At 44.1% G+C, this 23,750-nt stretch overlaps 1 protein-coding gene across 4 annotated transcripts in view; it reads right to left on the minus strand.

Moving 5' to 3' along the window:
• Window positions 1-18,145: 18,145 nt before the first annotated feature.
• Sp110 (SP110 nuclear body protein) overlaps window positions 18,146-23,750 on the minus strand; it is a 25,711-nt gene continuing 20,106 nt past the window's right edge. For 2 of the 4 annotated variants that reach the window (XM_021159795.2, XM_029474849.1), the window contains 3 exons: window positions 20,873-20,977; window positions 20,285-20,427; window positions 18,178-18,577 (listed from right to left, as the gene is read on the minus strand). In XM_021159795.2, the coding sequence (XP_021015454.2) occupies window positions 18,527-18,577; window positions 20,285-20,427; window positions 20,873-20,977 (299 nt within the window). In that variant the 3' untranslated portion in view covers window positions 18,178-18,526. Of the gene's footprint in view, window positions 18,578-20,284; window positions 20,428-20,872; window positions 20,978-23,750 lie in introns of all 4 variants that reach the window. The other 2 variants (XM_029474858.1, XM_029474846.1) reach the window with 2 other exon arrangements.

Raw genomic sequence — 23,750 nt, forward strand, 5'->3', positions numbered from 1 at the left:
ACATCTTGACAACTTTGTTTGTTAGGAGAAACAGCAACACAATGTCTTCTACCTCCTTCCATCTTCTGTGTGTCATAAAGAAGCCTGTAATTGGTGTAACCTAACTGTCCATTGAGACCCTAAAAGCAAAGGAATCTGGGAAATGTAGTTCTTAGTGTTACTGATTTGGCAGTGTGGGAAGTTACCTCACTAGGAGGAATGAATGAGACTGGAAGAAGCCAACCCATGGGCCACTCTTACTACACATAGTTTTATTTACTATATAATAATGATACAGCGATGATATATCATTAATATAATGATATCAGCAATGGCAGGCATTACATTCCCCACACTATGCAAGCCATTTACACTACATCATATCCTCACAACAATTTTGTAATTGTTCTTGATTTACAAATGAGAAAAACTGGGGTTGAGAGAAGACTTACACGAGCCTGGGAGGCTTTAAATCTTGCAATTCTCATAACTTTTTTTTGCATATTTTTTGGCACAGAGTAATCACTTATCTTAAAAAATTAAAAAGAATTTATAGTTTTAGATTTTTCAAATCTTACTTTTAATATGGGTTCTTAAATGCTTTAACCTTCCTTCTATCCCATCACCCACCAGAGGTAGTAGAAAAGAAGAGCTGTTAGGATATGGGGGCAGTGGACCTGTTTAGAAACTGTTCTTTGGAGCAAATCCCATTTGTGTTATCAGGAGATCGGCAGTTCATTCACAGGAATCATCAGTTGCAGCTTGATCCATGTGCAAACACTTCACGAACTATCAATCTACGGTAGTGTTGGGATAGCAAACATGAATCAGCAGTGGCATGACCTAGCAGAGACAGCCAGGTCTCAGACGAATCAGCGTGAATCAGCAGAAAGAACCAGGACTACCAGGGACATCAGGAGAAGTTCTTTGCCTTGCCTCTCTCAAAGAAACAATGATCACTGAAGACTGGAGACCAAGAAGCCTTCTTTGCAGAGCTAGCTATGCAAGCAAGCCCCCCTCACAGTCTGTTGAGTCCTATTTATACTCCCTCCAAACATCACGTGTCCTCCATGGGTCTTACCTCACCACGTGTCTTGCCTCAGCACGTGCATCTGTATCAAATGACATCACTCTGCCAATTGGCTCAAGTCTGCAGAAGTGGCAAAAAGCATCAGGCATACCACCTTTGATGTGTTTATCTCTATGGAGTCCCTACAAACAATGACCAATAAACAATGGTAAGGCGTACCAATACCAACCAGCATCATCTATTGTCTGTTGGGTCCTTCTTAACATCATGCATCCTGCATCCTTTCACATGCTTGCTTTAAGCAAAACATCCTTCCACCTGTGTCCACTTCAAGAAAATGCTCGTTCATGTGTGTGCCCCAGCAAAACACCATCTGACACAACTGACTTTCCAAAGAAACCAGAAGTTTCCACTTCAAGAATTATTTGTGGGCTGGAGAGATGGCTCAGCAGCTAAGAGCACAGATTGCTCTTCCAAAGGTCCTGAGTTCAAATCCCAGCAACCACATGGTGGCTCACAACCATCTGTAATGGGGTCTGATGCCCTCTTCTAGTGTGTCTGAAGATAGCTACAGTGTACTCTGTGATCAAGTAATATTTAAGAAGTTTAGCAGGGCGTGGTGATAGACGCCTTTAATCCCAGCACTCGGGAGGCAGAGGCAGGCAGATTTCTGAGTTTGAGGCCAGCCAGGGCTATAAAGAGAAAAACAAAAAAACAAACCCCCAAAAAAACCCAAAAACCAAAACCAAAACCAAACCAAACCAAACCAAAAAAGAATTATTTGTGTGTGTGTGTGTGTGTGTGTGTGTGTGTGTGTGTATGTGTGTGTAAGCCAGAGGACAACTTTTAGGACTTGGTTCTGTCTTCCTTTTATGTAGCTTTCTTTACTTGGTCATCAGGCTTTCAAGACAAATACTATACTTGCTGAGCTATCTTGCCAGCTCAACTTTTTCATTTTTAAGAGCCAAACCAATTACCCGAGAAAGCCAGATCTTGACTCTCCACTTTGCTTTGGGTCTGGACACTGGGATATGGAGGAGATCCTCTTTCTTGTCCATCACTCTGACCACATTCTATGGTCCTTGGACCATCCTTCCTATCAGATGCTAGGGCGTCTGTGTCCTGCCTACACCCTTCAATGGTTCCAAGTTCTCCTCCTCCCTCCTCCATCTTCTCTCAGATTGAGAGATAGAGCACTTGTACATGCTAAGCAGGTATTCTGAACTACAGCCCCAACCCTCAGTTGCTTGTCTCTTCTCTAGGTGTTTACACTAAGTTTGCCTCTTCCTGCAACCCCAATCCTAAGAAACAAAGCTTCATCATGTCTTTAAGGGCAGGCTCTAGGTCTTATTTCCTTTGCCTAAGGCAGCAGTGCTTAGCAGCACTTAGCAGTACTTAGCAGTACTCAGTAGTGCTTAGCAGTACTCAGCAGTATTTAACTCAGAGTCCGGTAGACTTTAGAGAACCACAAACTGGAAAGAGGTGTCTTCCTCCAAACTCTTGCACCACAAAGCCAGGCTCTTTGCATTGATATAGTAAACACTTAGAGAATAAAGAATCCTTTAGGGCTGGAGAAATGGCTCAGCAGTTTAAGAGTACATACAAATTGCTCTTGTAGAGGAACCAAGGGTTCAACTCCCAACACTCACATTAAGCAGCTCTAGAGGACCCAATGCCATCCCCTGGACACCATAAACTCACAGGTGCACATATCCATTTACACACACTTATAATTATTTTAAACATAATTAAAAATTGTTTATGGATTTTCTTTGCAACCATCAACTCCCAAATAATGACATGGAGACTTATATTTATTATGAATGCCTAGGCCTTATAGCTAAGCTTGTTCCCAGGTGGCTCATAACTTATTTATTCTATTCTAAGTTCTGCCACATAGCCTGTTAGTTACCCCTCTTTCTTAGTCTCAGCCTGCTTCTTCTTGTGTCTCCCTGGTGAATCCTCCCTGATTCTCTCCCAGAGTTCTTATCTCTTCCCAGAAGTTCTTCCTTCTACTTTCTGCCTTTGCTATAGGCCACTAGCTTTTTTTCTTTTTCTTTTTTTTAAAAGAATTATTTATTTTATGCATATGAGTACACTGTCGCTGTCTTCAGACACACCAGAAGAGGGCATCAGATCCCATTACAGGTGGTTGTGAGCCACCATGTGGTTGCTGGGAATTGAATTCAGGACTTTTGGAAGAGTAGTCAGTGCTCTTAAACACTGGTCCACCTCTCCAGCTTTTGTCGGTCAGCTTTTTAATAACACAATCAGAAGGTGAGAGAGGGAGTATTTACAAAACACTGAGACAGGAGATGCTTAACAATTTCAAAGTCCCACCTGTAACTGGATCTTTGCCAGTTCAGAAATCAGCATTATTATAATACAGAGACAACCTGTATATCTCTGGGTCAACCTAGTCTACAAAGTGAGTTCTAGAACAGCCAGGGCTTTTTACACAGAAAAATCCTGTCTTGAAAAGCTAAATCAATAAAAAATAAAATAAATAAACAAACAAACAAATAGGCCAGTCCTGAAACCATATACACACAAACAATAAAAAGACTCAGCAAACTGTATTTAAATGTATTTGAACATAAACATTCACATATGTATACATGGATATATATATATATATATATATGTATATATATATGTATATATACATACGTACATGTATGTGAATGTATTAGTCAGTATTATATTGCTATGAGGAGACACTATGACCATGGTAACTCTTACAAAAGAAAACATTTAATTGGGGCTTATTTACAGTTTCAAAAAATAGGTTTTCTCCATAGATGAAATAAGCCAATTTAAACTGAATTAAGAGTTAAAAAGGGCAGGTTTACCTTGGCAAGTTCATTGGTCCCAAGGAAGGGGGCCAAGGAAATTGCCATGTAGACAGGAAGACAGAGAAGGGGAAAAGAGAAAGAGGGGAGGGGGACGGGGACGGAGACGGGGACAGGGAAGGATAGGGAGAGGTGTGAAATCCTTCATATTCCAAATTTAAGCTTGGATAAGATGCAGAAGGAAGGAGAGGGAGGAAGTGGTGGTTAAAGTCACTTGTAACTAACCGGGTTCCCCGTAAAACCTACCCTTCCCACATGATGTGCTGCTAATGAGACAGAAAGGGTGGGAAGATGGGCAAATATTTAGAGAAGTTGGACTGCAAATATCCCTAAGAAATTAAGTCACTCAAGCAAGAAAATGCAACTTATCTAAAAATTCCAGACCTCATATGCATGTTCCATTTACCCCTACTGTAGCCATGCCACTACTATGTGGGACTTTGCTGATCTCTGTTTAGCTTGGGAGCAGACAATGGCTAAAGTCAGACCAAACTTGGAAACTCTTTAAAAGCAAGAGGGAAAAGGTTGACATTTTTATCCTTGTAAGAGAATACTGAGTGAATTCAGGCCATTTAGAAGTTTCAGAAATTCAAACCACACTTAGAAACCTGAATTATTATTTTCCTCTGAGAAGGTCAAAGATTATGACTGGGAATGTCTGCTGGGTAGCCAAGCAATGACATGTACTTACACTGGTGGAGAGAAATTATTTAAAAAATTATTTTTATTATTTTGTGTGTGATTTTGCTGCATGCATATATGCATCATGTGTGTGCAGTAACCCAGGAGACCAGGAGAGGATGTTGGATCCCATAGGACTGCAGTTATAGATGGTTGTACTGTAGATGCTGGGAATTGAACCTGGGTTCTCTGTAAGAAAAGCCAGTGCTCTTAACCACTGAGGTACCTCTCCTGTACCACCAGAGTATTCCTAAGGGATAAGAGGACCATGTGATGACGGGTCTGGCCTTGAGGACATTGGAAAAGACTGAGCCATAAGGCTTCCTGCCTCCAAGTGAGGAGCTCTCTGATAAAAGGTTGGAGGATACTATAGAGGGCGCTGCTGAAGGAGAGGGTGGAGGTGGAGTAAGAACCATCTACCAGAGGCAAGCATCCAGAGAGGTGAACTCTGATTGAGTTCTGTAAGAAAGAATGAGTAAGCACCAATTTTCCTACCCAACACACAAACGTGTAGCTCAGATTTTATTTTTTCAAAACCTCACTTTTAAAATGGGTTCTTGAATACTTTAACTCCCCCTTCTAGCCCTCCACCCACCAGAGGCAGTGGAAAAGAAAGGTTATGAGGATATTGGGGAGGTGGCATGGAGGGGTGCTGCTTTCTGGCTTGCTCCTCTTGGCTTTGCTCAGTCTATTTTCTTGTAGAACCAGAACCACCAGACCAGGGATGGCACCACCTACAATGGGCTGGGCTTTTCAGTTTCAATGACTAATTAAGAAAATACCCTACAGACTTACCTGTAGCCTGATCTTATGGAGGCATTTTCTCAAATGAGGCTTTCTCCTCTCTGAAGACTCGAGCTTGTGTCAAGTTGACATAAAAATAGCCAGTATATGGGGACTTGCTAGGCCCCTCCAGCAGGATAAATAATGACAAGGAGGCATCTATAATAGTTTAAAGCTCAGGCCTTTGACTTGGACAGTGTCCTGGCCACTCTAAACTTAACCTAATTAGCCAGTGACCCACCATATGGCTAGCTCTATACCTTTCTCTGCTCCCTCCATGTCCTTTTTGAATCTCCCCTTAAGTCATTCTCTGCCCGCAAGTTCTGCCCTCCATTTTCTTCTCTGACTATTGGCTGTCAGATCTTTATTACAACTAATCAGCATCGAGACAATCTCTGGTACATTTCTAGATTGCCTCTAGGCATAGAGAGCTGTCTGAACTTCAGGTACCTGAGCAGGTGTGAAAGGACAAGTATTTACAAATATAAGGCTGGTGATGGGCCATAGAAATGACAAAACCAATATCCTGCCAGCATTTGGTCCTCTGCCCTACAGAATTAACAATTGAAAACACAGAGACACACCATTACACAATGTGAAAAAAATATTATCCCAACAAGCTAGGATAGGTATCAAGATGCTATGATGAAACCAACCTAATATAATGAGAAATAAACCTGCTAGCAAGCTTAATACCATCTGCAATCTTAATAATGTAATTATCCTAACATAGCTGACATACCCATGTAACATGCTCATGGACTGAGAACACAGATAGACTTGCCTTGCATGCTTAGGGCCCTAGATTTGACTCCAAGCACTACCAAAGCAAGCAAGCAAACAAACAAACACCTAGTAGTTCAAGACTTTTTTTGTAGTAAGAAATCAAAAGAAAGTCATAAATCATAAGTTCTGACTGTTATAAAAAGGACATATTTTGGGGAGTGTGGGATATTATCCTATCTCTCATATTTACTAAACTGAGATTCTTCTTTTTTTTTTAAATTTATTCATTTTACAAACTAATATCGGCCCTTTCTGTCCTCCCAGGACCCCATCACACAAGTCCTCCCTCCCCCATTTCATTCTACCTTCTCCTTATCTTTTGAGAAAAGGAAGGTATAACACCCCACCCCCACCCCACCCCCATATCAAGTCACTGAGTGACTAGGTGGATCCTCTCCCACTGAGGCCAGACAAGGCATTCATTTAGGGGCACGGGATCCACAGGCAGGCAGGCAACAGACTCAAGGACAGCCTTTGCTCCAGTTTTGGGGGACCTGTATGAAGATCAAGCTGTTCATCTACTACATATGTGCAGGGGCCAAAGTCCAGCCTGTGCTTGCTCTTTGGTTGGTGGTTCAGTCTCTGGGAGTCCCTGAAGGTACAGGTTAGTTGACTCTGTTGGTCTTCCTGTGGAGTCCCTGTATTCTTTGGGTCCCTCAATCCTTCTCTTAACTCTTCCGTAAACCTCCCTGAGCTCCATCTCACGTTTGGGTATGAGTCTCTACATCTCTTTCCATTGTCTGCTGTGTGGAGCTTCTCAGAGGACAGTTATACTAGCTTCCTGTCTGCAAGCATAACAAAGTATCATTAATAGTGTGAGGGACTGGTTCTTGCCCATGGGATGGGTCTCATGTTGGGCCAGTTATTGTTGGACATTCATGCAGTCTCTGCTCCATCTTTGTCCCTGCATATCTTGTAGGCAGGACACATTTTGAGTCGAAGGCTTTTGGGTGGGTGGCTATCCTTATCTCTCCAGTGGGAGTCCTGCCTGGCTATAGGAAGTGACCACTTCAGGATCCATATCCCTCACTGCTAGAAATCTCAGCTAGAGTTGCACCCATTAGACCCTCTGGGGCTGCCCCCTATCCCAGGTCTCTGGCATGTTCTAAAGATTGGCCACTCCCATTGCTGATTTCCTTCTCTCTCCCCTGCTCTCCATATGTATGATCTCCACCTACCAGCCCTCTCCCTTTCCCATCCCCTTTTCTCACCAGTTCCTTCCTTCCATTAATGTCCAATATCTATTTTGTTTCCCCTTCTGAGAAAGATTCAACCATCCTTCCTTGGACCCTCCTTGTTATTTGACTTCTTTCGGTCTGTTGGTTATAGATAGCATGGTTATCCTATACTCTATGGCTAACATCCACTTATAAGTGATTACATATTATGCATGTCCTTTTGTGTCTGGGTTACCTCACTTAGGATGATATTTTAATAGTTCTATCCATTTGCGTGAGAAATTCTTGATATTCTTGTTTTTAATGGGTGAGCAGTAGTCCATGTGTATATGAGCCACATTTTCTGTCTCCATTCTTTAGTTGAGGGAATCTGGGTTGTTTCCAGTTTCTGTTTATTATGAATAAAACTGCTGAGCATAGTTGAGCAAATGTCCTTGTGTGATGGTGGCACATCTTCTGGGTACATGCTCAGGTGTGGTATAGCTGAGTTTTGAGGTAGAACTATTCCCAATTTTCTGAGCAACTGCCAAGTTGACTTCCAGAGTGGTTGTACAAGTTTGTCCTCCCCCAGCAGTGTAGGAGTATTTCCCTTGCTCCACAACCTTGTCAGCATGTGTTGTTCTTTGAGTTTTTGATCTTAGCCATTCTGATGGGTGTAAGGTGGAATCTCAGAGTTGTTTTGATTTGCATTTCCGTGATGACTAAGGATGTTGAACATTTCTTTAGGTGTTTTTCAGCCATTCAAGATTCCTTTGTTGAAAATTCTCTATTTAGCTCTGTACCTCATCTTTTAACTGGGTTATTTGGATTATTGGTATCTAACTTCTTGAGTTCTGCTAAGGATCAACCTCAGCTTAGAGAGGATTCTGAGGAAGGAGTGTTCACCACCCACCAAAAGAATGACTAAAAGTCAAATCATGGGTACAAGCTGATTAGCCTTGTAATCTGCTCAAGATGGCTCCCTAGACAGCTCTCTGTAGATAGCTCTTGGATCTGTAGTATGCTCAAGATAGCTTTCTGCTCAAGACAGCTTTCTGCTTGAGACAGTTTCCTCTGCCTGAGACAGCTCTCTTTTGCTCTTTTGCAGGAAAAAGATTGTAAAAAACCTGTATTTGTTCTCCAAGCAGTTCTCTCTGGGTAGCTGCTAGAAAAAAAATTCTAAAAGAACTCTGTTTTCTCTCCAGACAGCTCATCCAGGTTGCTTAGCTCTTGCAGACCAAAGCCCAGTCTTTCATTTGCATATCAATTCAGTCATTTTCTTGAGGTTCTTTTTTGATTATCCCACGAGTCAGCATTTTATGACTGTAGCAACTTGATTCTAATAAAAGAACAGCAAATTCTTAAAAAACAAAATAAAACAAAACATGGCAAATGAATTCAGATATCTGCTTGCTATAAGTAAAGACAATAAGCTAGCTGGGTGGGCTTCACTCCTGGGCTTCAACTAGCTCTGTCCCAGGCTAACCTTGAATTCAGGAATCTACCTGAGTAGCCCAAACAATAAACTTAGCTGATGGGATCTTGCCATGAAATCACCACTCTCTAAATCTTGTTATTTCCTTCCTTAATATCTTTCTGACAAGATGGCTCACACTGCAGCAGCCTCTGTTTTTTAGGTCCATGAAGCCCCCTTCATGTAATTCATATTGCATCCTTATATTTTGCATAGTTGAGAATATATTGAACTCACGTTGCCAAACTCATTCTATGAGACAGTTTTATTCATATCCTTCACCTGTTTGACTATATTTTCTTGTATTTCTTTATGTTTATTTGCTTCCTCTTTTAATGCTTTTACTTGCTTGAATGTATTTTCATGTATTTCCTTAAGGAATTTATTCATGTCTTTTTTAAAGGCTTTTATTAGCTTCATTAGATTAAATTTAAAATCCTCTTCTTGTGCTTCAGTTTCATTAGGATATCCAGGGTTTGTTGTAGAAGGATAGCTGTGCACAACTCACCTCTGTAGGCTGTTCCAGATGGATCAATTGGGATAGTGGGCAACTCTTACTGGAATGGGATTGGTTGGGCAGGGTTCCAAGATCATTAGTTTTGGGGTTCTTGAAGGTTTCCACGGGGAAGTGGGATTCTCTTGGTTTCCCACAAGACTCCTCTGGACCGAAGAGTGAGTCCAGAGCTAGACAATGTAGCTCAGGGGACCATGTGCCACCCCCTGAGATTGTTCTTTAGAGGTGAAAACGACCAAAAGACTTTGTGTTATTGGAGAGTGACTAGACACAAAGATATCACATTATATCCATCAGCTTGACTACTACCAAAACCAACCAAACAAATAGAACACAGCATGTTGGCAAAGTTTTAGAGAAAATGGAGCATTGGTCCATTGTTAGTAGCATTGTAAAATGTGTGAGAATATAGAAAGAAGCATGGAGTTTCCTTTAAAAACTTGAGCCGGGCATGGTGGCACATGCCTTTAATCCCAGCACTTAGGAGGCAGAGGCAGGTGGATTTCTGAGTTCAAGGCCAGCCTGGTTTACAGAGTGAGTTCCAGGACAGCCAGGGCTACACAGAGAAACCCTGTCTCGAAAAAACCAAAACCAAAGCCAAAGCCAAAACCAAAACCAAAACCAAAACCAAAACCAAAACCAAAGCCAAAACCAAAACCAAAACCAAAACCAAAACCAAAACCAAAACAAAAATTATTGTGCCCCAGTGGAACCATGTGGTATGCTAGTTAGTTTTTCGGGCTGGTGAGATGGCTTGCCGGGTAAGAGCACCGAATACTCTTCCAAAGGTCCTGAGTTCAAATCCCAGCAACCACATGGTAACTCACAACCATCCGTAACAAAAGTCTGATGCCCTCGTCTGGAGTGTCTGAAGACAGCTACAGTGTACACACATATAATAAATAAATAAATAAATAAATCTTAGAACTGCCAAAATGATTTAGCAATTTCACTTCTGGACATAGATCCAAAAGAGTCAGAAGCAGAACATTAAAGAAATCTCAGCAAACTCTCCACTGAAGCATTATTCCCCATAGACAAGAGAGTTAGTGTTCCCTGCAGGCTCATGTACTGGAATACTTGGATGCTAGTTGGTGGGGTATTGTGTAACCCCTGAGATGTGGATCTAACTGAGGGAAATAGTCACTGGGAGAAGGGTGCTGGTTGCAAAAAGCACACCTTTCATCTCAAGAGGAATATCAGATAGTTTAGTCTGGAGCAAAATATGATTGAACAACCTGGGAGCACAGACTTAGGTTACCCCAAAAGCCATGTACCAATGTGGCAACAGTTTCATGATTTCTATGGTAAGAAAATAAAATCATAAATTAAGGCAATTTTCTAATACATTGGTGGGAATGCTGGATAGGTGGCTATAGCAAAGTGGGGGGACCCCTCTATCGGCCTCAGATGATATCTGATGACAATCTTACCCTTTGGGTTGGTGGAAGCTAGGGGACTATTAGTATATTCTAAAAGGGTTTTAATCTTATAGTCATGGGCTATTAGGTCAACCACAGAGGTAGGTGATGCGTGGCTCTGAAGAGGGCATAAGGTAGTCTAAGATAAGTTTTCCCTAGATTTGAAACATTCCAGCTCTTTATTCCTATGAAAATTCTACCAGTCAGCCACCATTATAGAATCCTTAACACAGCTGCAGCTTTAACTTCAGGTCACAGGACCTTACAGTTTGTAGTTTAATATTATTTCCTGGTCCACCGAAACGTAAACAAGTATCTTCACGATTCTGCCACCACAGTGATGAGCTACCCCTGGGCCATGCCTACCCTGCTGTGATGCACTGTACCCTCAAACCAAGAGGCAAAGCAAATGTGTGTCCTTTACATTGTTTCTTGTCAGGTGTGTCACCACAGAAACCTGACACTAGGAAGTGAGTCCCTGATGTCATTACTTGACAGGTGGTTTATACACATTAGGAAGAGGCCTGTGGGAGAAATAGAACGAGTTGGCCTTGAAAGCTAGAGCAGCCCTAAAGTTCAATGGGCTGTTCTAGTGGGAGATTTAAGGTTGAGACTGTCAACCAGGTTCATGAAGTTTCAGAAAGACTCTAACAGGAACTGGGGTAGAGGTCAATTATGTTACAGTTGGCATGGAGTCTGCCTGCATTCTAAAAATTTGAGTGAGACTGAATGTTAAAATATTTACATTTAATTTAAATTTAAAATATTTAAAATATAAAAATAAAGTGACTTGTTTAGTGAGGAAAATTTCAAGGCAGTGTATCACCTGGGCTATAGAATGGTTACTGCCTACTGTATTTACCCAGATTTACAGTGAGGGAAGGTGAGAAGACAGGCAAAATGTGTAACTTGGAGAGAAGGACTATAAACTGGTTGAAGTTGTGACACTAATATGAAGTTTGATGAGCAAAGGACCTCGATGCTTGTTAATGTTGGGGACAGAGCAGGTGTAGGTAAAGTACATGCAATTGTTAAAAGATTAGCAACATTATAGAGAAACCTCCGACTTTTCACAAGGACAACAGGAAAGGTGCTTTGAGGGCAAGAACCCACTCCTGGGAAGCTTCGGAAGATAGCAGTGTAAATTCATTTGCAATGAGAGTGTGTCTAACAATGACAGGGCCTCAAGGGAGCCCTGTTGAAAAATGGCTGCTTAACTAAGTAAGTGTCTTTTTAGTTCAGTTATGAAGTCACAGAAAGGCTGTGGTAGTTGTTCAAGGGGGACAGGCTGAATCTTGAGCTGACAGCAGCTGGGTACCATCTGCATGGTACTGATGTTGCAAAGTTCAAAATGCCAGAGTGAGGGAGTCATGAAAGCTTGCAACACGGTTCCAGGAGGCCACTGGAGCCAAGCAATGCGTAGCAGGGTGTCGTGAGCGTGCTGTGTCACAAACAGAGGTAAACGTATTTATGTCTTTCTAAAACATTTTATTGAATAATAACAAATCCACAAGCAGTGGTTTCACTGTCAGATAGCCCCACTTATCTTAATGACCCTGACCAAGGCAAACAGGCCATTCCAACATAATTACTAACTCTTAGCTGATACATTAAACATAAGTTTATAACTTACTAACAACATAAGTCATACGTAACTTATATCTCTATCTACCTCTATCCCTATATCTATATATTACAGGCTAGCTACCAAGAGTTAAGGTGGCAAACACTTGACAAGCCAGAGTTGGGAGACAGCTGGGAAGTCATGGGAGTCTGTAGGGTGAGATAACAAAGGACCTGGAACCCTCTGGATAGGCACTGAAGTCATGGTTGGATTTGACTGCAGGGTCATGGTTGAGCTGTAGAGTTGAGTTCCACTGCAGAGTCTAAAAGGCAAGACTAGGTCCAGATGAGTGGATGAGCAATTGCCCTGGATGGCAGTGCAAGATGGATCAATAAGAGGATGGTAGATGGCAACTTGAGTAATCTGTGGCAAAGTGGGGACCAGGCTGAATTGAAGGCATTGGGACTTCAGGAATTCTTCACCCATTAGTCCCTTGATGCACCTACAGAGTGGTCAGATGATAGGTTGGTGGGGACCATCACCATCACCATCACAGGGCCAGGTGTTCTCTTTAAAGGGCATAGATGAGGGAGCCACGTGCTTTCTCAGACTGGTGTGTCTGATATCTTGGGTTTGGTTTTTCTGATATGATTTTAATTTGCTTATAGGAATCTACATACAGTCCCAGGTCACTCTAACAAGTTTATAGAGAGGTCCTTCTCTATACCCAGGAGTAAGTAATTTATCATCTGTGTTGTGTAGTCAGGGTTAAGCAGATGGTGCTGTTCATACATCCAGCCAGACACAGAGTCATCTCACATCTGCAAACAGAATCTAAAGCTCCTTGTAAAAAGAAGTCTCTCAGCCGGGCAGTGGAGGTGAACACCTTTAATCCTAGCATAGGTGGGTCTCTGAGTTCGAGGCCAGCCTGGTCTACAGAGCAAGTTCCAGGACAACTAAGACCACATAAAGAAACCCTGTCTTAAAAAATCCAAACAAACCAAAACCCAAACCCCACCTCTCACCCTCCAGAAGGCAAGACACAATCTGAAAACAACAACAACTATGACGACAGAAACCCCTAACACATTCCTTTACACACTAACACCAGGCCATATTCTCTTCATGGGATATCCGAGTCTGCTGTGCATGAAGCTGTAAAGGTGAAGCCTATATTACAATGGAGATCAGAAATCCAGGAAGTTTGCCAAGGCAAGCTGCAGTCACTGGGTGGAAATGGCCCACGAGAGGAACTACAATGGCTTTGGGCAACAGAGCTGGAGGGCCAGGGCTAATCAAGCCTATGTACGGGAGCACAGATGAGGTCATCAGTCTCAAATGCAGAATGTGGAGCCACAGGGTGTTTTTGCATTTGCCCTGTTGGATTTCAGTCTTAATTTGGTTTGATATTTCCTGACTGTGTCTATTCCTTCCTTTAGTAATGGAACTGTGTGTTCTGTGCCATTGTATGCTGGAAAGAAGTGAATCCCCCTTTTGATTTAATAGGGGTTAACATAAGAGATTGACTTTAGTCTCAGAAGAGACTTTGGACTATTTGGGTAATGTTTAAACTGTTAGGACACTGGGAATTTTAAAACTTGGGCTGGATGCATTTGCATTATCAGATGACCATATACCTATGGAAGCCATGACAGCATGCTATTATTTGGTTGTAAAATGTCTGCCAATGGCTCATGCCAAAGGCATTGAACACTGGATCTCCAGTTGATTGTGGTGTTTTGGGATGTTATGGAACCTTTGGGAGGTAGAACCTAGCTGGAGGAAGCGAGTCACTGGGGGATGAGACTTAAGGTTCATAGGCTGACCCCACTTCCTGTGTCTCTCTGCTTTCTTGGATCAGTAAGATGTGAACAAATGGCCCCATATTCCTACCACCATAGCCGGGGTTGGTGTCTTCCACTCTTCCTTCTCTGCCTTGATTACCTTTGAACTGTGAGTCAGAATAAATCCTTCTTCTCTTATGTTGCTTCTTGCCAGGTAGTCTGTCATATGGAGAGAAAGTAATACTAAGAGGAAATAACTCAAATATCCACCACAGGGCTGGCAAAAGAGCTCAGTGGGCAAAGGTGTTTGCTGTAAAAACCTGACAGCCTGAGTTTAGTCCTCGGAGCCTACATAAAGGTAGATGAAGAGAAATGTCCTCTGATGCCCACACGAACACTGTGGTATGTGTGTGTGTGTCCCCCTTTAATCAAAAAATATTATCCATTACAGATGAATGGCTAAGCAAAGTGTTGTATAAGCTTACAGCACACAGTGGAATATTAAGTAGCCTTAAAAAGCAAGGAACTTCTCAGGCTGGGAATGAATGGTAGCACACACCTTCATTCCCAGCAGTGGAGAGGCAGAGGCGGAGAGACAGACAGAGAGGCAGAGGGAGGTGGATTTCAGGGACCTCCAGGACAGCCAGGATAAGAGAACCTATCTTAAAAAAAAAAAAAAATGTCAGATTCAGTCCTGAAACACTGTATGATCAAAATTTTTCTATCAATTCCAAAAGCCCCCTGTAATTTGTGGTTTCTCCTGGAATCCTTGTCCTGGAGCTTCTCCAAGTAAACTGAAGCATTTTTGGAGATGGGAAGGTCCAGCAGACATGTCTGAGCCAGCAGTGGGACACTTAGCCTGGGCCTGCTACCAGACCCAACCTGGTTAAATAAGAAATGAGGCCACACAGGTCTCTTCCAACTCACAACACAGAGCACATCTCAGCCACTTCATTACACTGGCTGGGAGGCTTGAAACGTGTGGCCAACAGCAAAAAGAGACCTTTTGCCCGCATAAGGAGCCCTCCCACACACGTGCCTAAGCAAGAGCGTTTGGCTTGTTGTTCTTTGCCACTCTTAATTCTCTGATAGACTTACTTCTGTTCTTGCTCGACTCTCATGTTACTCGTGTTTGATGACAGCCATTGAGAGCATTCCTGATCCCTTAAAAGGCTTCACTAGTTCCTTTTAGCTTCCAGTGTCAAGAGGGACCCACAGTGCTCTCTAGTGGTAGGTAAGTGCTCTACAGTCTTGGGCAGCAGTCTAGGGCTTTAACTTCTTATATAGACTGGCTATGTCTAGAGAGTTGCACTAGGACACCTGTTCAGAAGGAATTCCTACCTTCTTGTGGCCATCTGAGGGACCATGAGAGATGCTTGAGGACTGGGCTGGGTGAGTGGGTTGGAGAAGGGAAGTAAGCAAGGCGATAGGGCCAACCGTTCTGTGCCCAGGGCCATTTCTGCCTTCAGGAGAAGCTGGTCCTTCTGCATCAGTCTTGCTGGTTTGCTGTATCACCTGACTGCTGGACCACTTTCCTTCCCAGGTCCTTCTCCTCCTCCACACGCAAAGGATAGAATTCCTCAGGTTTCCATCCTTAGCTACAGTCTGTCCAGATGATTAGAGTCACTCTCCTGCTGCAGTTTCCACCTGTGTCCTCAGCTTCATGTGCCTCGTCTCTCCTCAGCTCCTCGGGTTCTAATGCTCAGCCACGTCTCCTCTGCAACCCACCCTCCAATCGCACTTTGCTCCTTCTTTGGAACTTCTATTTTATATAACAGGCTCCATACACCACAGACCTGGGGCTTCAGCCTGCCTTTGTCTTGTCTCTCACCTTCCAAATCCATCCCATCGTCAGTCCTATGGATACTCACTTTAAGTTTATTCAAAATTTTCCTGCTCCAGTAAGGTCCATCAAGTAAATAGGGTGTTGGTAATTTTTTAATGGTCATATATGAGGAAGTATTGAAGGCTGCCACTCAGCTCCATGAAGATCCTTAAAGCAGAGGAGAAAAGCTGTCCTCCCATGGAAACAGAGACCCATTTTTCCTCTGTAAGAAGGAACCAAACTGAAGCCATTTTGAGTAAACCTTCCATATTGAATAGTGGCCAGGTAAAGTTCCCAGGACCTCCTTGGGTAACTGACACCCTGCTTGGCAGATAGAGACATGTACATGCATAACTGACTTCCTGGTTGGCAAACTGAGACATGAATGCTAAGGCAAGTTGTCCCGCTGCAAACGAATAAGCCAACCAATGAGAACAGGAGCTGTCCACCACAATGGACTGTTTCTAGGAAAGTCCCCTCTCCCTAAATCCTGATAGATGGAAAATGTAACTTTCACTTGGCACAGATGTGTGTGAATTTCAAGCTTAAAAGCTCTGTAACATTCTGGCTTGGGGTCACAGTTCAGCTCCCGATCACTGTTCTGTATCCCCGATCAATCAATAGATGCTTGATTACAATAAGTTTTTTGTTATGGCCATAGACCTGGTATTTGAGTTGTGTTGGATCTAAGCAGACTCTGCCGTAAATCTTCTCTTCAAAGCAGAGGCTAATAAACAGTCAGCATTACTGTCAAGAAAGTGCTGACCCCCTTCCCGGCCAGGACAAGGGAGCAAAGGAAACAATGTCTGAAAACCTTACATCCCTGTGAGGGTTAATGTTGCCAGCTTGACAGGTGTTGTAGCCACCTAGGAGATCAACCACGAGGTACATCTGTGAGGCCTTATGTGTCTCTGGGTGTGTCTGTGAGGGGTTATTTTGATTAGTTTAATTAAAGTGGGAGGGCCCAATCTATAAGTGAGAGCATCATTCTTGGGGCTGGGGTCCTGTATTGAATAGACAAGGGCTGAGCTTGAACTGATCCTCCTGCTTCCATCTTCCATATGCTCTTCGTGTCAGGAAATCACTGTTTTGTTTTCTTTTGTTTTGTTTTGTATTTTGTTTTTTTGAGACAGGTTTTCTCTGTATAGCCCTGGCTGTCCTGGAACTTACTTTGTAAACCAGGTGGCCTCGAACTCAGAAATCTGCCTGCCTCTGCCTCCCAGGTGCTGGAATTAAAGGCGTGGGCCACCGCTGCCCGGCGTTTCTTTTTTTTTTTTTTTCTATTGATTCTTTGCAGGTTTCTAGTTGTTTGTTCACACTTACGAATGAGGGTCTGAGTCTGTGACCACAGCTCCTTCAGGGCTGGGATGGTAGGTGTGGCTTCACCCCTTCTTCCTACACAGGCACAGTACTAATGGACAAGGACTCTCTCTACCTCTACCTTCATGGCCTCATTATGCTCCGTTACCTCCTGAGTCTCACCTCCAAATACTGTGTAAGCTAGTGGGTCTCAACCTTCCTAATGCTGCGACCCTTCAACACAGTATCTCATGCTGTGGTGACCCCCAACCATAAAATTATTTTTATTGCTACTTCATAACTATAACTTTGCTGCCTCTATGAATTGTAATGTAAATATCAGATGTGTCCGATGATTTTAGGTGACCCCTGAGAACCAAAGGGGTCTCGATCCACAGGGTGAGAACCACTGCCGTACATGACTTAAGCTTCTCTCCTACTAACTCATGATAGAGATTTAATTTCAACACAGGTCTTGATAAGGAACATCAAGGCCATAGCAATGGCTATGGGATTTTATATGTGTCTTAAAAGTTTACCCAGTATCAATATATTTTATAATATCAATGGAATTTGGTAGTGACCGCACACTAAGCATTCTTGACCTCAGTGTCTTTCAATCAGCATGATAAAGGTTGGTTTACATTGTAAGTGACACGTGGGGGCGGGGATCTTTGCTTTAAACTTTGAATGAAACTGGCCAAGGGTCAAGCCAGTGTCCTGGGCAAGGAGACACAGCACCATCTCTGCTAGAAGTTCTCATTTGAAAGGAGCTTATAGGTAGGACTATGCCTGGAGAACACACCTAAGAGGTAAGGAAGGCTGACAACAGTTAGTGATTCTGCCAGGTGATTGCCCTTTGCCCTGGAGGGGGAGGGGGGTCTCTGCAGACAGAGCTTGGTTGGATCATCTTGCCACAAGCACTAAGTGTGTGGCATTGAACAACACTTGGTCTCATGCTTACTTCTTGCACGAAAGCCGTCTCCTTTGGACACCTTTAGTTTATATCCACTTTAATATCAAGATAGTTTTCAAACGCACAGAGACACCAACAGCTTTATTTTTACTGTCTAGTATTCATGCACTTTGCCATTGCAAGTCAGCTGTGAACAAGGACATCGTGAGCGTGTACCCCAGTGCTGGGTCAGTTGTGATGAGGACCACAACTACGAAGGTCCTCAGAGCTGGGACACTCAGAGGCTTGAAGGCAAAGTTCAGACACACACACACACACACACACACACACAGAGAGAGAGAGAGAGAGAGAGAGAGAGAGAGAGAGAGAGAGAGAGACAGAGACAGAGACAGAGACAGAGACAGAGAGAGAGTGGGAGCGAGCACAGGAGCTGAGCACATATCAGGTCAGGAGTTCATCCGCTAGGCACCCTTCTTTTGAGGTTTGCTCTTGGTACAGAACAAAAGTCCTTTCTGCAAGAGAAGAGGTTGACAAGTGAGATTACTCTGGAAGTTTCTTCTCTTGTGAATATTGATGTTTCCCCCCTTTAGGAAACACCTGTATCTAGAGATCAGGCTAGGTGTGGGGAGAGAAACGAGCTTCCCCAAACCGCTCCCCTTTTAAGTTTTCCCTTAGTGATAAGGTAATTCTCCCTTTTACTTAGACCTAAGGCCCAAGCTCTCCTTCCTCAGTCCCTTCTCCATTTTCTTTTTCCATTCATCCTCTCCAGGTAAAACCCATACATGGTCATCCCTGTGATGTTTGATGTGTATTTAGAAAAAACAAACCCTTTATTTATTATTATGGGAATGAGCACTCGACACAGTCACACATGGAGGTCAGAGGTCAACTCTGTGCAGTCAATTTTCTCCTTCCACATTTACTTGGGTTCTGGTGATCAAACTCAGGTTTGAAGTTTGAACAGATTGCACCTTTACCCTCCATGCCATATTGCTGGTGCCCCTGTTGTGGAGCTGGGGAGCCATGCAACTGGGGCAGGTGTTTGTGTGTCAAGACAGAAGTTAAGGTATATCCAAACCCCCAAAATCTCATTTTGAGACCAGCAGGAATAGGACTGTTCCTTTCCTGCACGTCCAGGTCCATGTAGCCTTACACTCCCAACCTCTGCCAACCCTGAGGTGGCCCTTTAGCCTGGCAGTCAGGTTACAGGTTCAACTTCCTCTCTCCTTATAAGGTCACATTTGGCAAGCACCTGGGATTCCTCTTCATGCAAATAAGGCATTCCCAGAACCCTGGCTCTGGTCAATGATGTCTATTCCCCTCAAAAGCCTCTACCCATTCCCCAAAGATTTAAATGGCCTTTGTTCTGCTCCAATTAAAGGAGCTGTCTCCTGAGAAGGCTGTTTGTTTCTTGTGCTCTCACCATCAACCAAGATCCTGTATTGCACCCACCTGCCCCCGTTTAGTTGGTGTGTAATAAGCCTGGATACCCAGAGGAGGAAACGCACACTGGGCGGCACCTTGTGATAATGGTTTGCATATTATGGGGAGGCTATGTCTAGGAATTGCAATGACTCATGCCTTCTGCAACTGTTACAAGTTAGAAAGAGAGTGTCACAAGGTGTAGAAGGGAGATTGCTACAGTTGAAGTGGCTGAAAACATCTCACATGTTCTTTATGAACCAGGCTTTCAATAGAAGCTTATCAGACTGAGGATACAAGGAATTCTTTGGCTGCAGCTGGTTTCCTTCCAATCCACCTACTCAAACTCACCAGGCTAAAGCTTCTTAAAGCTTTTTTTTTGTTTGTTTTTGTTTTTTTGGTTTTTTGAGACAGGGTTTCTCTGTGTAGCCCTGGCTGTCCTGGAACTCACTCTGTAGACCAGGCTGGCTTCAAATTCAGAAATCCGTCTGCCTCTGCCTCCCAAGTGCTGGGATTAAAGGCTTGTGCTACCACGCCTGGCTAAGCTTCTTAAATCTTACTTGATCACAGAAACCTTGGCCTCCATTACTCTCAGCATATTCTGCTTGCACTAGGTCTTCATCATGTGCATCTATCTGTGGTTCTAACTTTGCCATCTACAACGTTTTCTGCTTGAACATCTGGCTCTTTGTAAGTCATGCTGTTGAGTCAAAATGGGAATTTATCTACATTTTTGCTATTGAATTTCCACCCACTCTTCCAGGATATGAATCCATCACCCTTGGTCATTACAATACCTGCTCCAGCTGTCTTAATGTCTCCCCGTTACAACGTATAGCTTTCTTCCAGTCTTTTGATGTGGCCCTTCTCCCTTCATTTAAAAATTCCTTTACAGTGAGCCAATCTCCTGCCTCATTCTGAATGCACTTTTTTGAGACTCCTGTAAGAAAAAGACAGGCCATTCCAGGACCCACCTGGATCCTCTGTGACTTTACCACAGACCTCTGAGTCTCCCCGCTATGGCTTTTCACCGTCCCAGAGCAAGAGGGGATTCCTCTGGGGTGAAAGAAGAGGCTCCCTCTCTTAGCTTCAGGGGACCATAATCCCTGTAACAGGCCACCGAGGGAGTGGGGCAGATTCTTGTAGCAAGGACAGTGTCCAGTTCAGAGGGCTCACAGACAGACGGCTCATGTGGTTTCCAGATGCATCTCCACGGAAAAGTCTGGAAACTTCTTGGGAAGTCTTTTTGTTGTAGCTTTTGTTTTTTCCCTCTTACAGCCTGGCTAGCAGGGTCTGTTTCTTGACAAGTTACTCAACGGGTACACTCTTCCCTTCTGGCCTACCCATCATCCTGGGACCAGAGCATCAGAAGAGCAGGCACTCACCTTGTTTCAGTTTCTCTTGGAACAAAGTCCCGTTGGCCTTACCACAGGTCACAGGGAATGTAGGAGAGAGAAAATCCACTGCGTCATTCTTGGTCTTCTCTGGAACTGAGAGAGCAAACAGACTCGGATAAGTGAAGTGACCTGCACTGAGAGATGAGGTCCAAGGTCATCACCTGCAGACAGCCCAACTTCAGGACAAGTCTGCCAATTGCACCAGGAAAGATTTGGCAGCTCGGAAGCTCAGAGCAGGGATCTCAAGCTAAGAGTCAATTGAAACATTTGTGAAAGGGTTTTAAAAATAGCTCCTGGTAGTTCCTGCTTCCTTCCCCTCCAGTCTCATAGGGGAAGCAGGGAGAGTTCATGCAGGGCTGTCTCTTGGAGACAGAGGGAAGTGCTGTAAATGAGTGTTGAGTTTGAGGTTGGTGTAAGAGAAGAACATTAATTAATTAATTACTTTGGGAAGATGGAGCCAGGAGTGTTACGCTGTGGGAGGAGGGGCTTCCAGGACCGAAGAGCATGGATCTAAAGAGCCCCAAAGGATGCCCAGCTTAGAAGGAGCCAGGCTGGCATTCAGGCTAGCATGTGGACTGGTTTGTCCCATCACCCATCTCCAGTATCCTTTCAAAAAACAGTACAGTAGATGAGAATCTGGAGCCAGAGGCAGACTCTTGGCTCTGCGGTTTCCTAGAAGGACCGCTGAGGTTGCAATGCTGTTATCCAATTTGAGTAGGAGGTTTGCTGCTATCACATCCTAATTTGAGGGAGAAGCAGAGTCACAGGGAACCCTGAACTACTGTTATAAACCCTGTGGGGTGGGCAGATTAGCACAGTGTGGAGATCTATGGTTCTCTGTCTCCATGGAAACATCTTTGCTAATTCCCTATAGTAAGTAAAGAAGACGGATGTCCTGAATATGCTTGCAACAGATGAAGAGGCAGTGGGGGCTTGGGGTACTGTGAGCAACAAGTTCACATGCAGGGTCAGGCCATGAGCATCACCCCCTCTTTTGCCTGTTGCAGGTACCCCTTGTATCCCAAATGCAAGGGGCCTTTAGTTCTGAGGACTTCTAAAGCCATGAACCTGACCAGAAAAGGCAGTCTGCTGGTGAGTTCTCACTGGTGCTGGGTTTGGCCTAGCCTCATTTACCTATTTCAGTACAAGGCCTCTAATGATGGAGCCTGAGGAGCAGCCTGTGTGTGACTCCTCAGCAGCAGCCAGCCCTAGTCTAAGGAGCTGCAACAGCTGGTGTAGGCCCTCATTAGCGTGAGCAAACAACCGGGAGCCTGTAAGTAAGCAATTAAAGAGAAAAAACAATTTCCTGATATGAAGGAGCTTCTATGGAGGAAGCCTGATAAGGAAGGGGAGAAATGGGATGGAAAAAAACCTAATTAGCAATCCAAAGACCAGCTTGTGGATGCTTCCAGAACACAGGGAGAAATGCTAAAGTGATGGCTACACCTGAGAAGGTGGCATGTCCAGGGATGACCCGTGGACCAAGGGCCTGGGCAAGGTGGAAGGGCTGAAGTAGGGTGGCTGGAGATGTCCCAGACAGATCAAGACCATCAAGAATTGCATCATTCATTCCAACAAAAAGAAGGCAAGCATCATCCACTTAATAGATGGGGTGAGTGGCTCAGACATGGAGAGAGTGAGGAACCCTGACAGTGACAGGGAGCTGGCCCTGGGATGCAGACGGGCCAGAGCTATCTCTGTATCGTCTCGGCAGGAGGAACTTGCCAGCTGATGGGGTGTGTGGTACCTCCTAGGTTGCCCGTGCTCCAGCAGATGGCTCCACACCCAGAATTAATTGGATTCAGTGAGATATGAATATGGGAGGGGCATGTGCTGGAAGTCAGGGGAAGCTGTAGGAGGACAACAGTCAGCATGGGTCGGGGCTCCTGCCTCCTCAAGTGTTTCATAAAAAAAAAGACTAAAGAGGCATCTGGGAATATTCGCTTTCTCATTGTAAAGAAAAAAAAAAGCATTTAGAAACACCTTAAGTGGATTTTAGCTCCTCTGAGTCTTTTACCTTTTTCTTGAGTTCGATCATGACGATCAAATGACAGCATGATGGGCAAGGGCATGATGGACTTACCCCGCCCAATCAAGCCTCTGCATAAGCTCCCAGAGAAACAATCCACGCTATGCGCAGTACAAGGACCGTCCAGCAGAGGGAAGCATAGGCCCTGGTATGGGCATTCATAGTGTCCTGGCCACTGTCCTGATTTGTTAGTTGTTTAGGTATAAACAGAGGCACAAGGTAGCCAGACACAAAACAGAAAACAAGACTGATTCACTTCTGACCTCCAGTGCCACCCACACAGTAAACAGAAGGCACACAGACAATTGACCAAAAGTCTGAAAGAGCCTTGAAGAGAAGTCCCTGGGGCAAGCCACATCCGGAGACCTATCTATGCTCCTGCCCCTGGACTGGGGCAGGTGGAGGTGGGGGTGGGGGTGGAGTGGGAGGGGTGAGGAGAGGGGGAGGGGGGTTGGGAGTTGGGGGGATTTTCTTGTGAAAGCAATACTTATTTAAGGTGGTTTCTATGAGTGTGGAGCACAGAGGGAGCAGGAAGATAGGATTTCTTCTGTGTGACTATGAGGAAGAGGTGGTGGTGGTGGTGGGAGCACACAGTGTGCTCTGTTCTCGACAGGGATTAGTCTGTGGCCTATCTTATAAAACAGCAATTATAGTGCTGACTAAGAGAAACCAACTGGAAGGACTGGAATTTGCAAAGCAGTGAGGTGCTCTCTGCTACTGGGGGCTGGGAGAGTATCCGTGTTCCACGAAGGCGTGGAACATAGAAGAGCATCCCTAGTGACTTGCAGAACCTGGGCTGTTTAAATAAAAATAAAAGAATAAAGAAGAAAAGGAGGG

This window comes from Mus caroli, chromosome 1 (genome assembly GCF_900094665.2).
Source record: "Mus caroli chromosome 1, CAROLI_EIJ_v1.1, whole genome shotgun sequence".
Taxonomy (NCBI): domain Eukaryota; kingdom Metazoa; phylum Chordata; class Mammalia; order Rodentia; family Muridae; genus Mus; species Mus caroli.